Source organism: Coregonus lavaretus (genome assembly GCF_964263955.1).
Source record: "Coregonus lavaretus genome assembly, contig: HAP1_SCAFFOLD_261, whole genome shotgun sequence".
Classification (NCBI taxonomy): domain Eukaryota; kingdom Metazoa; phylum Chordata; class Actinopteri; order Salmoniformes; family Salmonidae; genus Coregonus; species Coregonus lavaretus.
This window is the reverse complement of record NW_028164878.1, coordinates 29,954-48,584: the sequence shown is the minus strand read 5'-3', so window position 1 is coordinate 48,584 and position 18,631 is coordinate 29,954. Positions and strand designations below refer to the sequence as shown.

Here is an 18,631-nt window from a genome sequence, read left to right as displayed (position 1 = left end):
GACAGGAGGCAGCTACAGTAGGACACTATACAGGACAGGGGGCAGCTACAGTAGACTACTATACAGGACAGGAGGCAGCTACAGTAGACTACTATACAGGACAGGAGGCAGCTAGAGTAGACTACTATACAGGACAGGAGGCAGCTACAGTAGACTACCATACAGGACAGGAGGCTGCTAGAGTAGACTACTATACAGGACAGGAGGCAGCTAGAGTAGACTACTATACAGGACAGGAGGCAGCTACAGTAGGACACTATACAGGACAGGAGGCAGCTACAGTAGACTACTATACAGGACAGGAGGCAGCTACAGTAGACTACTATACAGGACAGGAGGCAGCTACAGTAGGACACTATACAGGACAGGAGTGTAAAGTGGAAACATAACCAACCCTGTTACACTGACATGCAGAATTATAACAATTAAAGGAACTTGAAAAGGCTGACTGTCATTTACGGCCAAACAGCTCCCTGTAACCCTGAGCCCTCGCTCCCCTTCTGGTCCACAGACCTTACAGGGAGAGCGCTGAGCCGTCTCCCCCCTTCTGGTCCACAGACCTTACAGAGCCCTGAGCCCTCTCCCCCCTGCTGGTCCACAGACCTTACAGAGCCCTGAGCCGTCTCCCCCCTGCTGGTCCACAGACCTTACAGAGCCCTGAGCCCTCTCCCCCCTGCTGGTCCACAGACATTACAGAGCCCTGAGCCCTCTCCCCCCTGCTGGTCCACAGACATTACAGAGCCCTGAGCCGTCTCCCCCCTGCTGGTCCACAGACCTTACAGAGCCCTGAGCCCTCTCCCCCCTGCTGGTCCACAGACCTTACAGAGCCCTGAGCCGTCTCCCCCCTGCTGGTCCACAGACCTTACAGAGCCCTGAGCCCTCTCCCCCCTGCTGGTCCACAGACATTACAGAGCCCTGAACCCTCTCCCCCCTGCTGATCCACAGACCTTACAGAGCCCTGAGCCGTCTCCCCCCTGCTGGTCCACAGACCTTACAGAGCCCTGAGCCGTCTCCCCCCTGCTGGTCCACAGACCTTACAGGGAGAGCGCTGAGCCCTCTCCCCCCTGCTGGTCCACAGACCTTACAGAGCCCTGATCCCTCTTACAGGGCAGGACAAGATGTGTGACTAAACAATGATAGATCTACCAGAGAGACCAACAGGAGCCTTTCTAAGATGTACCACCAAACTACAATTCGCTACACTGGTGTCAGAAGAAGGATAGTGCTGGCAGCAGCAAGTACCATCTGGATGCAGGCATGTGTCTATGCAGGGGAGCCTGAGGTCGTGGTAACTTTCACTTTCGCTCTGAGCAGGTTTTAGCAAATTTTTAATCAGTGACTAATTCATTAAAATACTTTATGACCAATATTGTGTAATTTCCGTGTTTCCGCCAGCCAGACCGAAATTAAAGTGTATTTTCCCGCGTGGGTGGTTACACAGATTTTGTAGCATGTCTTCCCCTTTTGCGCTTTCCATTTAGTAATGCGCGAAACTTCAATTCGTCATTATAAGCATCTAATTTCTTAGTCTTCAGGCAACAGACCCCGCTTTGTCCTACTCTAAAAGGTAATCATATTTGTCATTTCCGATACAACCGACATATATTGTTAATTTTCTCTGAAACATTGGTGTTTTATTAACCTTGGAATAATTCATTTCTGGTTGGAGGTCTCATGCCTCGTCTAACTGTCATTTTCCATCGTTCTCCTTATCATGTACGTGCTGTATATTTTGACCTATTGGCCACGTGCAGGTTCAGTAATAGTAAAATATGCCTAAGATAATAACTAAGGTTCTATTCCTGCTACTATCACAGTAACGTCATTCCCAGGCTATTGCGCACAGCCTGAGTCTGGGAACGACATTACTACTAGAGTAAGTAGTAGTCTACACATCATATTTGCCAATTCAAGTTGCTTTTCATTTCAAATGGGCCATAGATCTATGATGCAAATACCCATTTAGAAAGAATTAAGTTTACATTATTTTCTATCCATAAAATCAATCCCTGTTTTCCCCTTTCAGAGGAGGAGTTCTATGGCTAACGGACAGTTATGTCAGATGATCAGCAGGATATGTGAGGACCTGAGCTCAGGTGAGTGCAGGAGGCTCCTGTACCTGTGTGGATCCCTGGACACTGACAGCTGTGGTTCTGATCATGTGAGAGAGGTGTTGACTTCATGGCTGAGCAGAGGAAGGGTGGATCACCTGCACCTGGTGGAGCTTCTGTTCAGGCTGAGTTGCTTTGATCTCCTGAAGAAGCTGTTTCACATCAGTAAACAGGAGGTGGAGGGGATTCTGGGACAGGACCGAGCTTTGTCAGAGTACAGGTGAGATGTATTCCTTATGATTGTCTTTTCAAGGATAACAACACACAACAAACATCTCTTTACAGTCTCATTCATCACGGTCTTCATTAGTAAATATATATCCCATGGAGTTCTGTCTCTGAAGCTTTTCTGTTTCCTGGTTACAGAGTGTTGATGTCTGATGTGAGTGAAGACATGGGGACAGAGGATCTGGAATCTCTCAAGTTCCTGTTGAGTGGTTCTTTACCCAGAGAGAGGCTGGCCAGAGCCAAGGTAAAGGCCAGATCTGTCTCCCAAATGGCACCCTATTCCCTATATGGTACACTACTTTAGTCCAGGACCTATAGGGTTCACTGAGTCATTACTCTCTGTTGGTTCAGACAAGCCTGATCCGATTATGTCATGAAATATTTCTGCATTGTGTAGGTGGGGGATTTCTGAAATTAAAATACCACTAGATATGCTGTAATGTACTGTGTATTATTGTGAGAACATTCATCTTCCTCTGTGGTATGTTTCCTAGTTGTTATGGAATGTTTAAAAATATATATATACATACAGTGAGGGAAAAAAGTATTTGATCCCCTGCTGATTTTGTACGTTTGCCCACTGACAAAGAAATGATCAGTCTATAATTTTAATGGTAGGTTTATTTGAACAGTGAGAGACAGAACAACAACAACAAAATCCAGAAAAACGCATGTCAAAAATGTTATTTGCATTTTAATGAGGGAAATAAGTATTTGACCCCACTGCAAAACATGACTTAGTACTTGGTGGCAAAACCCTTGTTGGCAATCACAGAGGTCAGACGTTTCTTGTAGTTGGCCACCAGGTTTGCACACATCTCATGAGGGATTTTGTCCCACTCCTCTTTGCAGATCTTCTCCAAGTCATTAAGGTTTCGAGGCTGACGTTTGGCAACTCAAACCTTCAGCTCCCTCCACAGATTTTCTATGGGATTAAGGTCTGGAGACTGGCTAGGCCACTCCAGGACCTTAAAGTGCTTCTTCTTGAGCCACTCCTTTGTTGCCTTGGCTGTGTGTTTTGGGTCATTGTCATGCTGGAATACCCATCCACGACCCATTTTCAATGCCCTGGCTGAGGGAAGGAGGTTCTCACCCAAGATTTGACGGTACATGGCCCCGTCCATCGTCCCTTTGATGCGGTGAAGTTGTCCTGTCCCCTTAGCAGAAAAACACCCCCAAAGCATAATGTTTCCACCTCCATGTTTGACGGTGGGGATGGTGTTCTTGGGGTCATAGGCAGCATTCCTCCTCCTCCAAACACGGCGAGTTGAATTGATGCCAAAGAGCTCAATTTTGGTCTCATCTGACCACAACACTTTCACCCAGTTCTCCTCTGAATCATTCAGATGTTCATTGGCAAACTTCAGACGCGCCTGTATACAGTGGGGAAAAAAAGTATTTAGTCAGCCACCAATTGTGCAAGTTCTCCCACTTAAAAAGATGAGAGAGGCCTGTCATTTTCATCATAGGTACACGTCAACTATGACAGACAAATTGAGAAGAAAAAAAATCCAGAAAATTACATTGTAGGATTTTTTATGAATTTATTTGCAAATTATGGTGGAAAATAAGTATTTGGTCACCTACAAACAAGCAAGATTTCTGGCTCTCACAGACCTGTAACTTCTTCTTTAAGAGGCTCCTCTGTCCTCCACTCATTACCTTTATTAATGGCACCTGTTTGAACTTGTTATCAGTATAAAAGACACCTGTCCACAACCTCAAACAGTCACACTCCAAACTCCACTATGACCAAGACCAAAGAGCTGTCAAAGGACACCAGAAACAAAATTGTAGACCTGCACCAGGCTGGGAAGACTGAATCTGCAATAGGTAAGCAGCTTGGTTTGAAGAAATCAACTGTGGGAGCAATTATTAGGAAATGGAAGACATACAAGACCACTGATAATCTCCCTCGATCTGGGGCTCCACGCAAGATCTCACCCTGTGGGGTCAAAATGATCACAAGAACGGTGAGCAAAAATCCCAGAACCACACGGGGGGACCTAGTGAATGACCTGCAGAGAGCTGGGACCAAAGTAACAAAGCCTACCATCAGTAACACACTACGCCGCCAGGGACTCAAATCCTGCAGTGCAAGACGTGTCCCCCTGCTTAAGCCAGTACATGTCCAGGCCCGTCTGAAGTTTGCTAGAGTGCATTTGGATGATCCAGAAGAGGATTGGGAGAATGTCATATGGTCAGATGAAACCAAAATATAACTTTTTGGTAAAAACTCAACTCGTCGTGTTTGGAGGACAAAGAATGCTGAGTTGCATCCAAAGAACACCATACCTACTGTGAAGCATGGGGGTGGAAACATCATGCTTTGGGGCTGTTTTTCTGCAAAGGGACCAGGACGACTGATCCGTGTAAAGGAAAGAATGAATGGGGCCATGTATCGTGAGATTTTGGGTGAAAACCTCCTTCCATCAGCAAGGGCATTGAACATGAAATGTGGCTGGGTCTTTCAGCATGACAATGATCCCAAACACACCGCCCGGGCAACGAAGGAGTGGCTTCGTAAGAAGCATTTCAAGGTCCTGGAGTGGCCTAGCCAGTCTCCAGATCTCAACCCCATAGAAAATCTTTGGAGGAAGTTGAAAGTCCGTGATGCCCAGCGACAGCCCCAAAACATCACTGCTCTAGAGGAGATCTGCATGGAGGAATGGGCCAAAATACCAGCAACAGTGTGTGAAAACCTTGTGAAGACTTACAGAAAACGTTTGACCTGTGTCATTGCCAACAAAGGGTATATAACAAAGTATTGAAAAACTTTTGTTATTGACCAAATACTTATTTTCCACCATAATTTGCTAATATATTCATTAAAAATCCTACAATGTGATTTTCTGGATTTTTTTTCCTCATTTTGTCTGTCATAGTTGACGTGTACCTATGATGAAAATTACAGGCCTCTCTCATCTTTTTAAGTGGGAGAACTTGCACAATTGGTGGCTGACTAAATACTTTTTTCCCCCACTGTATGTGCTTTCTTGAGCAGGGGGACCTTGCGGGCGCTGCAGGATTTCAGTCCTTCAAGGCGTAGTGTGTTACCAATTGTTTTCTTGGTGACTATGGTCCTAGCTGCCTTGAGATCATTGACAAGATCGTCCCGTGTAGTTCTGGGCTGATTCCTCATGACCGTTCTCATGATCATTGCAACTCCACGAGGTGAGATCTTGCATGGAGCCCCAGGCCGAGGGAGATTGACAGTGCTTTTGTGTTTCTTCCATTTGCGAATAATAACACCAACTGTTGTCACCTTCTCATCAAGCTGCTTGGCGATGGTCTTGTAGCCCATTCCAGCCTTGTGTAGGTCTACAATCTTGTCCCTGACATCCTTGGAGAGCTCTTTGGTCTTGGCCATGGTGGAGAGTTTGGAATCTGATTGATTGATTGCTTCTGTGGACAGGTGTCTTTTATACAGGTAACAAGCTGAGATTAGGAGCACTCCCTTTAAGAGTGTGCTCCTAATCTCAGCTCGTTACCTGTATAAAAGACACCTGGGAGCCAGAAATTCTTCTGATTGAGAGGGGGTCAAATACTTATTTCCCTCATTAAAATGCAAATCAAGTTTTTCTGGATTTTTTTGTTGTTATTCTGTCTCTCACTGTTCAAATAAACCTACCATTAAAATTATAGACTGATCATTTCTTTGTCAGTGGGCAAACATACAAAATCAGCAGGGGATCAAATACTTTTTTCCCTCACTGTATTTTAATGGTTTTCTTTTACAATTTAGTACAACACACAACCGAGCTACCAGACATATAAATGAAGTTTTGCTGTAGCAAGACATGCCAACAATAGGATAACACTTAAGTAAGACTTAACTACAATATGATATTACTTAAGCAAGACATGACAACAATAGGATATTAATTAAGACATGACAACAATAGGATATTACTTAAGTAAGACTTAACTACAATATGATATTACTTAAGTAAGACATGACAACAATAGGATATTACTTATTAAGACATGACAACAATAGGATATTACTTAAGTAAGACATGACAACAATAGGGTATTACTTAAGCAAGACATGAGAACAATAGGACATTACTTAAGTAAGACTTGACAACAATAGGATATTACTTAAGTAAAACGTGACAACAATAGGATATTGCTTAAGTAAGACTTGACAACATTAGGATATTACTTAAGTAAAACGTGACAACAATAGGATATTTCTTAAGTAAGACTTGACAACAATAGGATATTACTTAAGTAAGACTTGACAACATTAGGATATTACTTAAGTAAAACGTGACAACAATAGGATATTGCTTAAGTAAGACATGACTACAATATGATGTTACTTAAGTAAGACATGACAACAATATGATATTACTTAAGACATGACAACAATTTTATATTACTTAAGTAAGACATGACAACAACAGGATACAACTGAAGTAAGACATGACAACAACAGGATATAGCTGAAGTAAGACATGACAACAACAGGATATAGCTGAAGTAAGACATGACAACAACAGGATATAGCTGAAGTAAGACATGACAACAACAGGATATAGCTGAAGTAAGACATGACAACAACAGGATATAGCTGAAGTAAGACATGACAACAACAGGATATAGCTGAAGTAAGACATGACAATAACAGGATATAGCTGAAGTAAGACATGACAACAACAGGATATAGCTGAAGTAAGACATGACAACAACAGGATATAGCTGAAGTAAGACATGACAACAACAGGATATAGCTGAAGTATGACATGACAACAACAGGATATAGCTGAAGTAAGACATGACAACAACAGGATATAGCTGAAGTAAGACATGACAACAACAGGATATAGCTGAAGTAAGACATGACAACAACAGGATATAGCTGAAGTAAGACATGACAACAATTAGACAGGTACAACAACAATAGGCGTTCATAATCAGTCTCTGTCCAGAAGATACAGAAACAGATGTTCTGTAATGTTTCTTAACCATTGAACCATTTCATCTCCTCTCTCTGTGTGACAGAGTTTCCTGGACGTCATAGTTGAACTGGAGAAGCTGGACAGAGTGTCGTCTGAGAGAGTGGAGCTGATAGAACAATGTCTGAAGGACATCAGCAGGGTTGACCTGGCCAGGAAGGTCAAAGGGTACCAGAACCTGACATCAGGTGAGAATTAGGAAAGGGCCCACCTTGGCACTCTGGAGGATTTATGGATATCTGGGGCCGTGTGTATCAAGCCTCTCAGATTAGGAGTGCTGATCTAGGATCCCCCTGTCCACATAATCTCATTCATTGTGATCTAAGAGGCTAAATGGATCCTACAGTGCATTCGGAAAGTATTCAGACCCTTTGACTTTTTCCACATTTTGTTATGTTACAGCCTACATTACAGCCTCATCAATCTACACACAATACCCCATAACGACCCAATACCCCATAATGACCCAATACCCCATAATGACCCAATACCCCATAATGACCCAATACCCCATAATGACCCAATACCCCATAACGACCCAATACCCCATAACGACCCAATACCCCATAACGACCCAATACCCCATAATGACCCAATACCCCATAATGACCCAATACCCCATAATGACCCAATACCCCATAATGACCCAATACCCCATAATGACCCAATACCCCATAATGACCCAATACCCCATAATGACCCAATACCCCATAACGACCCAATACCCCATAATGACCCAATACCCCATAATGACCCAATACCCCATAATGACCCAATACCCCATAATGACCCAATACCCCATAACGACCCAATACCCCATAATGACCCAATACCCCATAATGACCCAATACCCCATAACGACCCAATACCCCATAATGACCCAATACCCCATAATGACCCAATACCCCATAACGACCCAATACCCCATAATGACCCAATACCCCATAACGACCCAATACCCCATAATGACAAAGCCAAAACAGGTTTTTAAAAATGTTTGCACAAAAAAGAAATGTTTTTAGACCCTGTGGTAAATTCAATTGATTGGACATGATTTGGAAAGGCACACACCTGTCTATATAAGGTCCCGCAGTTGACAGTGCATGTCAGAGCAAAAACCATGCCATGAGGTCGAAGGAATTGTCCGTAGAGCTCCGAGACAGGATTGTGTTGAGGCACAGATCTGGGGAACGGTACCAAAACATTTCTGCAGCATTGAAGGTCCCCAAGAACACAGTGGCCTCCATCGTTCTTAAATGGAAGAAGTTTGGAACCACCAAGACTCTTCCTAGAGCTGGCTGCCTAACCAAACTGAGCAATCGGGGGAGAAGGGCCTTGGTCAGGGAGGTGACCAAGAACCAGTCTGACAGAGCTTCAGAGTTCCATCCTCTGTGGAAATGGGAGAACCTTCCAGAAGAACAACCATCTCTGCAGCACTCCACCAATCAGGCCTTTATGGTAGAGTGGCCAGACGGAAGCAACTCCTCAATAAAAGGCACATGACAGCCCGCTTGAAGTTTGAAAAAAAGGCACCTAAAGGACTCTCAGACCATAAGAAACAAGATTCTCTGGTCTGATGAAACCAATATTGAAATCTTTGGTCTGAATGCCAAGCGTCACGTCTGGAGGAAACCTGGCACCATCCCTACAGTGAAGCATGGTTGTGGCAGCATCATACCGTGGGGATGTTTTTCAGTGGCAGGGACTGGGAGACTAGTCAGGATCAAGGGAAAGATGAACGGAGCAAAGTACAGAGAGATCCTTGATGAAAACCTGCTCCAGAGCGCTCAGGACCTCAGACTGGGGCGAAGGTTCACCTTCCAGCAGGACAACGACCCTTAGCACACAGCCAAGACAACGCATGAGTGGCTTCGGGACAAGTCTCTGAATGTCCTTGAGTGACCCAGCCAGAGCCCGGACTTGAACCCGATCGAACATCTCTGGAGAGACCTGAAAATAGCTGTGCAGCGACGCTCCCCATCCAACCTGATAGAGCTTGAGTGGATCTGCAGAGAAGAATGGGAGAAACTCCCCAAATACAGGTGTGCCAAGCTTGTAGCTTCATACCCAAGAAGACTCAAGGCTGTAATCGCTGCCAAAGGTGCCTCAACAAAGTACTGAGTAAAGGGTCTTAATACTTCTGTAAATGTGATTTTTTCAGTATAAAAATAAATAAAAATGCTACAATTTCTAACCTGTTTTTGCTTTGTCATTATTATTATTGTGTGTAGATTGATGAGGGGGAAAACAATGTAATCCATTTTAGAATAAGGCTGTAACGTAACAAAATGTGGAAAAAGTCAAGGGGGTCTGAATACTTTCCGAATGCGCTGTAAATCAGAACTACTACTCTGAGATGCTTGATAGTAATATGGCCCCTGTTCTCAATCTGAACCACTTCTGTTACATCCTGTTTGGAAATACTTCTTCCTGTGCACCTTGTTGTAGTTGGAACACCACAACATAGACCAGTGGTGATGAATCACCTGGTCCTGCCACAACATAGACCAGTGGTGATGACTCACCTGGTCCTGCCACAACATAGACCAGTGGTGATGACTCACCTAGTCCAGCAGCAGTGGACCAGGACTCCAGTGAGTGCATCACTACACTACCTCCTTGTGAGGCAGGGAAAACTCCCCTCCTCTCTACCACAGCTTTCTGTAAAGGTTTGATGTTTCTCTAACAGTGATTTCTGTCTCTCAGTCCAATCCCATGCCCACTGCCTTCCCTATAGCATGCCATTCAAGACAGGAGCAGTCCACACAGAACAGTAAGTTACTTTCATTCCTCAGGAGAGGTTTCCTTCAATTAGCAACTGTTTATCATGATTAGCGTTAATTAAAAAATGATATCCTCTGTAGAAAGCAGCTGTCATTCTGTCATTCCAGCTCCAGAGAACGAAAACATTGCAGAGCCTGAAAGAAGAAGGCTGTTCTACCAGGTAATATACATAGTGTCCTACCAGGTAATATACATAGTGTTCTACCAGGTAATATACATAGTGTCCTACCAGGTAATATACATAGTGTCCTACCAGGTAATATACATAGTGTCCTACCAGGTAATATACATAGTGTCCTACCAGGTAATATACATACTGTCCTACCAGGTAATATACATAGTGTCCTACCAGGTAATATACATAGTGTTCTACCAGGTAATATACATAGTGTTCTACCAGGTAATATACATAGTGTCCTACCAGGTAATATACATAGTGTCCTACCAGGTAATATACATAGTGTTCTACCAGGTAATATACATAGTGTTCTACCAGGTAATATACATAATGTCCTACCAGGTAATATACATACTGTCCTACCAGGTAATATACATACTGTCCTACCAGGTAATATACATAGTGTTCTACCAGGTAATATACATACTGTCCTACCAGGTAATATACATAGTGTCCTACCAGGTAATATACATACTGTTCTACCAGGTAATATACATAGTGTTCTACCAGGTAATATACATAGTGTTCTACCAGGTAATATACATAGTGTCCTACCAGGTAATATACATAGTGTTCTACCAGGTAATATACATAGTGTTCTACCAGGTAATATACATACTGTTCTACCAGGTAATATACATACTGTCCTAACAGGTAATATACATAGTGTTCTACCAGGTAATATACATAGTGTTCTACCAGGTAATATACATACTGTCCTACCAGGTAATATACATAGTGTTCTACCAGGTAATATACATAGTGTTCTACCAGGTAATATACATAGTGTTCTACCAGGTAATATACATACTGTCCTACCAGGTAATATACATAGTGTCCTACCAGGTAATATACATAGTGTCCTACCAGGTAATATACATACTGTCCTACCAGGTAATATACATAGTGTTCTACCAGGTAATATACATACTGTCCTACCAGGTAATATACATACTGTCCTACCAGGTAATATACATAGTGTCCTACCAGGTAATATACATAGTGTTCTACCAGGTAATATACATAGTGTTCTACCAGGTAATATACATAGTGTTCTACCAGGTAATATACATAGTGTTCTACCAGGTAATATACATAGTGTTCTACCAGGTAATATACATAGTGTCCTACCAGGTAATATACATAGTGTTCTACCAGGTAATATACATACTGTTCTACCAGGTAATATACATAGTGTCCTACCAGGTAATATAGATAGTGTCCTACCAGGTAATATACATAGTGTCCTACCAGGTAATATACATAGTGTCCTACCAGGTAATATACATAGTGTTCTACCAGGTAATATACATAGTGTTCTACCAGGTAATATACATAGTGTTCTACCAGGTAATATACATAGTGTCCTACCAGGTAATATACATAGTGTTCTACCAGGTAATATACATAGTGTTCTACCAGGTAATATACATAGTGTCCTACCAGGTAATATACATACTGTCCTAACAGGTAATATACATAGTGTCCTACCAGGTAATATACATACTGTCCTACCAGGTAATATACATACTGTCCTACCAGGTAATATACATAGTGTCCTACCAGGTAATATACATAGTGTTCTACCAGGTAATATACATAGTGTCCTACCAGGTAATATACATACTGTCCTACCAGGTAATATACATACTGTCCTACCAGGTAATATACATAGTGTTCTACCAGGTAATATACATAGTGTTCTACCAGGTAATATACATAGTGTTCTACCAGGTAATATACATAGTGTTCTACCAGGTAATATACATAGTGTTCTACCAGGTAATATACATAGTGTTCTACCAGGTAATATACATAATGTCCTACCAGGTAATATACATAGTGTCCTACCAGGTAATATACATAGTGTTCTACCAGGTAATATACATAGTGTTCTACCAGGTAATATACATAGTGTTCTACCAGGTAATATACATAGTGTTCTACCAGGTAATATACATAGTGTTCTACCAGGTAATATACATACTGTCCTACCAGGTAATATACATAGTGTCCTACCAGGTAATATACATAGTGTTCTACCAGGTAATATACATAGTGTTCTACCAGGTAATATACATACTGTCCTACCAGGTAATATACATAGTGTTCTACCTGGTAATATACATAGTGTTCTACCAGGTAATATACATACTGTCCTACCAGGTAATATACATAGTGTTCTACCAGGTAATATACATACTGTTCTACCAGGTAATATACATAGTGTTCTACCAGGTAATATACATAGTGTTCTACCAGGTAATATACATAGTGTTCTACCAGGTAATATACATAGTGTTCTACCAGGTAATATACATAGTGTTCTACCAGGTAATATACATAGTGTTCTACCAGGTAATATACATACTGTCCTACCAGGTAATATACATAGTGTCCTACCAGGTAATATACATAGTGTTCTACCAGGTAATATACATAGTGTTCTACCAGGTAATATACATACTGTCCTACCAGGTAATATACATAGTGTTCTACCTGGTAATATACATAGTGTTCTACCAGGTAATATACATACTGTCCTACCAGGTAATATACATAGTGTTCTACCAGGTAATATACATACTGTTCTACCAGGTAATATACATAGTGTTCTACCAGGTAATATACATAGTGTTCTACCAGGTAATATACATACTGTCCTACCAGGTAATATACATAGTGTTCTACCAGGTAATATACATAGTGTTCTACCAGGTAATATACATACTGTCCTACCAGGTAATATACATAGTGTTCTACCTGGTAATATACATAGTGTTCTACCAGGTAATATACATACTGTCCTACCAGGTAATATACATAGTGTTCTACCAGGTAATATACATACTGTTCTACCAGGTAATATACATACTTTCCTACCAGGTAATATACATAGTGTCCTACCAGGTAATATACATAGTGTCCTACCAGGTAATATACATACTGTCCTACCAGGTAATATACATACTGTCCTACCAGGTAATATACATAGTGTTCTACCAGGTAATATACATAGTATTCTACCAGGTAATATACATAGTGTTCTACCAGGTAATATACATACTGTCCTACCAGGTAATATACATAGTGTTCTACCAGGTAATATACATAGTGTTCTACCAGGTAATATACATAGTGTTCTACCAGGTAATATACATAGTGTTCTACCAGGTAATATACATACTGTTCTACCAGGTAATATACATAGTGTTCTACCAGGTAATATACATACTGTCCTACCAGGTAATATACATAGTGTTCTACCAGGTAATATACATAGTGTTCTACCAGGTAATATAAATACTGTTCTACCAGGTAATATACATACTGTCCTACCAGGTAATATACATAGTGTCCTACCAGGTAATATACATAGTGTCCTACCAGGTAATATACATAGTGTCCTACCAGGTAATATACATAGTGTTCTACCAGGTAATATACATAGTGTCCTACCAGGTAATATACATACTGTCCTACCAGGTAATATACATAGTGTTCTACCAGGTAATATACATAGTGTCCTACCAGGTAATATACATAGTGTTCTACCAGGTAATATACATAGTGTTCTACCAGGTAATATACATAGTGTTCTACCAGGTAATATACATAGTGTCCTACCAGGTAATATACATAGTGTTCTACCAGGTAATATACATAGTGTCCTACCAGGTAATATACATAGTGTCCTACCAGGTAATATACATAGTGTTCTACCAGGTAATATACATAGTGTTCTACCAGGTAATATACATAGTGTTCTACCAGGTAATATACATAGTGTTCTACCAGGTAATATACATAGTGTCCTACCAGGTAATATACATACTGTCCTACCAGGTAATATACATAGTGTCCTACCAGGTAATATACATACTGTCCTACCAGGTAATATACATACTGTCCTACCAGGTAATATACATAGTGTCCTACCAGGTAATATACATAGTGTTCTACCAGGTAATATACATAGTGTCCTACCAGGTAATATACATACTGTCCTACCAGGTAATATACATACTGTCCTACCAGGTAATATACATAGTGTTCTACCAGGTAATATACATAGTGTTCTACCAGGTAATATACATAGTGTTCTACCAGGTAATATACATAGTGTTCTACCAGGTAATATACATAGTGTTCTACCAGGTAATATACATAGTGTCCTACCAGGTAATATACATACTGTCCTACCAGGTAATATACATAGTGTTCTACCAGGTAATATACATAGTGTTCTACCAGGTAATATACATAGTGTTCTACCAGGTAATATACATAGTGTTCTACCAGGTAATATACATAGTGTTCTACCAGGTAATATACATAGAGTTCTACCAGGTAATATACAAGTGTTCTACCAGGTAATATACATAGTGTTCTACCAGGTAATATACATAGTGTCCTACCAGGTAATATACATACTGTCCTACCAGGTAATATACATAGTGTCCTACCAGGTAATATACATAGTGTTCTACCAGGTAATATACATAGTGTCCTACCAGGTAATATACATAGTGTTCTACCAGGTAATATACATAGTGTTCTACCAGGTAATATACATAGTGTTCTACCAGGTAATATACATAGTGTTCTACCAGGTAATATACATAGTGTTCTACCAGGTAATATACATAGTGTTCTACCAGGTAATATACATAGTGTTCTACCAGGTAATATACATACTGTCCTACCAGGTAATATACATAGTGTTCTACCAGGTAATATACATACTGTTCTACCAGGTAATATACATACTGTCCTACCAGGTAATATACATAGTGTTCTACCAGGTAATATACATAGTGTCCTACCAGGTAATATACATAGTGTTCTACCAGGTAATATACATAGTGTTCTACCAGGTAATATACATAGTGTTCTACCAGGTAATATACATAGTGTCCTACCAGGTAATATACATATTGTTCTACCAGGTAATATACATACTGTCCTACCAGGTAATATACATAGTGTTCTACCAGGTAATATACATAGTGTTCTACCAGGTAATATACATAGTGTCCTACCAGGTAATATACATAGTGTCCTACCAGGTAATATACATACTGTCCTACCAGGTAATATACATAGTGTTCTACCAGGTAATATACATAGTGTTCTATCAGGTAATATACATAGTGTCCTACCAGGTAATATACATAGTGTTCTACCAGGTAATATACATAGTGTTCTACCAGGTAATATACATAGTGTCCTACCAGGTAATATACATAGTGTCCTACCAGGTAATATACATAGTGTTCTACCAGGTAATATACATAGTGTTCTACCAGGTAATATACATAGTGTCCTACCAGGTAATATACATAGTGTCCTACCAGGTAATATACATAGTGTTCTACCAGGTAATATACATAGTGTTCTACCAGGTAATATACATAGTGTTCTACCAGGTAATATACATAGTGTCCTACCAGGTAATATACATAGTGTCCTACCAGGTAATATACATACTGTCCTACCAGGTAATATACATAGTGTTCTACCAGGTAATATACATAGTGTCCTACCAGGTAATATACATACTGTCCTACCAGGTAATATACATAGTGTTCTACCAGGTAATATACATAGTGTTCTACCAGGTAATATACATAGTGTTCTACCAGGTAATATACATAGTGTCCTACCAGGTAATATACATACTGTCCTACCAGGTAATATACATAGTGTTCTACCAGGTAATATACATAGTGTTCTACCAGGTAATATACATAGTGTTCTACCAGGTAATATACATAGTGTCCTACCAGGTAATATACATAGTGTCCTACCAGGTAATATACATAGTGTTCTACCAGGTAATATACATAGTGTTCTACAAGGTAATATACATAGTGTCCTACCAGGTAATATACATAGTGTTCTACCAGGTAATATACATACTGTCCTACCAGGTAATATACATAGTGTTCTACCAGGTAATATACATACTGTTCTACCAGGTAATATACATAGTGTTCTACCTGGTAATATACATAGTGTTCTACCAGGTAATATACATACTGTCCTACCAGGTAATATACATAGTGTTCTACCAGGTAATATACATAGTGTTCTACCAGGTAATATACATACTGTTCTACCAGGTAATATACATAGTGTCCTACCAGGTAATATACATAGTGTCCTACCAGGTAATATACATACTGTTCTACCAGGTAATATACATAGTGTTCTACCTGGTAATATACATAGTGTTCTACCAGGTAATATACATACTGTCCTACCAGGTAATATACATAGTGTTCTACCAGGTAATATACATAGTGTTCTACCAGGTAATATACATACTGTTCTACCAGGTAATATACATAGTGTCCTACCAGGTAATATACATAGTGTCCTACCAGGTAATATACATAGTGTTCTACCTGGTAATATACATAGTGTTCTACCTGGTAATATACATAGTGTTCTACCAGGTAATATACATAGTGTTCTACCAGGTAATATACATAGTGTTCTACCAGGTAATATACATAGTGTTCTACCAGGTAATATACATAGTGTTCTACCAGGTAATATACATAGTGTTCTACCAGGTAATATACATAGTGTTCTACCAGGTAATATACATACTGTCCTACCAGGTAATATACATAGTGTTCTACCAGGTAATATACATACTGTTCTACCAGGTAATATACATACTGTCCTACCAGGTAATATACATAGTGTTCTACCAGGTAATATACATAGTGTCCTACCAGGTAATATACATAGTGTTCTACCAGGTAATATACATAGTGTTCTACCAGGTAATATACATAGTGTCCTACCAGGTAATATACATAGTGTCCTACCAGGTAATATACATAGTGTTCTACCAGGTAATATACATACTGTCCTACCAGGTAATATACATAGTGTTCTACCAGGTAATATACATAGTGTTCTACCAGGTAATATACATAGTGTCCTACCAGGTAATATACATAGTGTCCTACCAGGTAATATACATACTGTCCTACCAGGTAATATACATAGTGTTCTACCAGGTAATATACATAGTGTTCTACCAGGTAATATACATAGTGTCCTACCAGGTAATATACAGAGTGTTCTACCAGGTAATATACATAGTGTTCTACCAGGTAATATACATAGTGTTCTACCAGGTAATATACATAGTGTCCTACCAGGTAATATACATAGTGTTCTACCAGGTAATATACATAGTGTTCTACCAGGTAATATACATAGTGTCCTACCAGGTAATATACATAGTGTCCTACCAGGTAATATACATAGTGTTCTACCAGGTAATATACATAGTGTTCTACCAGGTAATATACATAGTGTTCTACCAGGTAATATACATAGTGTCCTACCAGGTAATATACATAGTGTCCTACCAGATAATATACATACTGTCCTACCAGGTAATATACATAGTGTTCTACCAGGTAATATACATAGTGTCCTACCAGGTAATATACATACTGTCCTACCAGGTAATATACATAGTGTTCTACCAGGTAATATACATAGTGTTCTACCAGGTAATATACATAGTGTCCTACCAGGTAATATACATACTGTCCTACCAGGTAATATACATAGTGTTCTACCAGGTAATATACATAGTGTTCTACCAGGTAATATACATAGTGTTGTACCAGGTAATATACATAGTGTCCTACCAGGTAATATACATAGTGTCCTACCAGGTAATATACATAGTGTTCTACCAGGTAATATACATAGTGTTCTACAATGTAATATACATAGTGTCCTACCAGGTAATATACATAGTGTTCTACCAGGTAATATACATACTGTCCTACCAGGTAATATACATAGTGTTCTACCAGGTAATATACATTATGTTCTACCAGGTAATATACATAGTGTTCTACCTGGTAATATACATAGTGTTCTACCAGGTAATATACATACTGTCCTACCAGGTAATATACATAGTGTTCTACCAGGTAATATACATAGTGTTCTACCAGGTAATATACATACTGTTCTACCAGGTAATATACATAGTGTCCTACCAGGTAATATACATAGTGTCCTACAAGGTAATATACATAGTGTTCTACCTGGTAATATACATAGTGTTCTACCTGGTAATATACATAGTGTTCTACCAGGTAATATACATAGTGTTCTACCAGGTAATATACATAGTGTTCTACCAGGTAATATACATAGTGTCCTACCAGGTAATATACATAGTGTTCTACCAGGTAATATACATAGTGTTCTACCAGGTAATATACATAGTGTTCTACCAGGTAATATACATAGTGTTCTACCAGGTAATATACATAGTGTTCTACCAGGTAATATACATAGTGTTCTACCTGGTAATATAC

The 18,631-nt window shown here is 39.9% G+C and overlaps 1 protein-coding gene across 1 annotated transcript in view; it reads left to right on the top strand.

The window, feature by feature from the left end:
* Positions 1–1,174: 1,174 nt before the first annotated feature.
* LOC311116485 (CASP8 and FADD-like apoptosis regulator) overlaps positions 1,175–18,631 on the top strand; it is a gene marked incomplete at both ends in the record, with an annotated part of 40,320 nt that continues 22,863 nt past the window's right edge. Inside the window, 7 exons of the mRNA XM_084191564.1 lie at positions 1,175–1,288; positions 2,027–2,331; positions 2,478–2,583; positions 7,350–7,491; positions 9,752–9,897; positions 10,010–10,076; positions 10,195–10,247. Coding sequence (XP_084047690.1) covers positions 1,175–1,288; positions 2,027–2,331; positions 2,478–2,583; positions 7,350–7,491; positions 9,752–9,897; positions 10,010–10,076; positions 10,195–10,247 — 933 coding nt within the window. The remainder of the gene's footprint in view (positions 1,289–2,026; positions 2,332–2,477; positions 2,584–7,349; positions 7,492–9,751; positions 9,898–10,009; positions 10,077–10,194; positions 10,248–18,631) is intronic.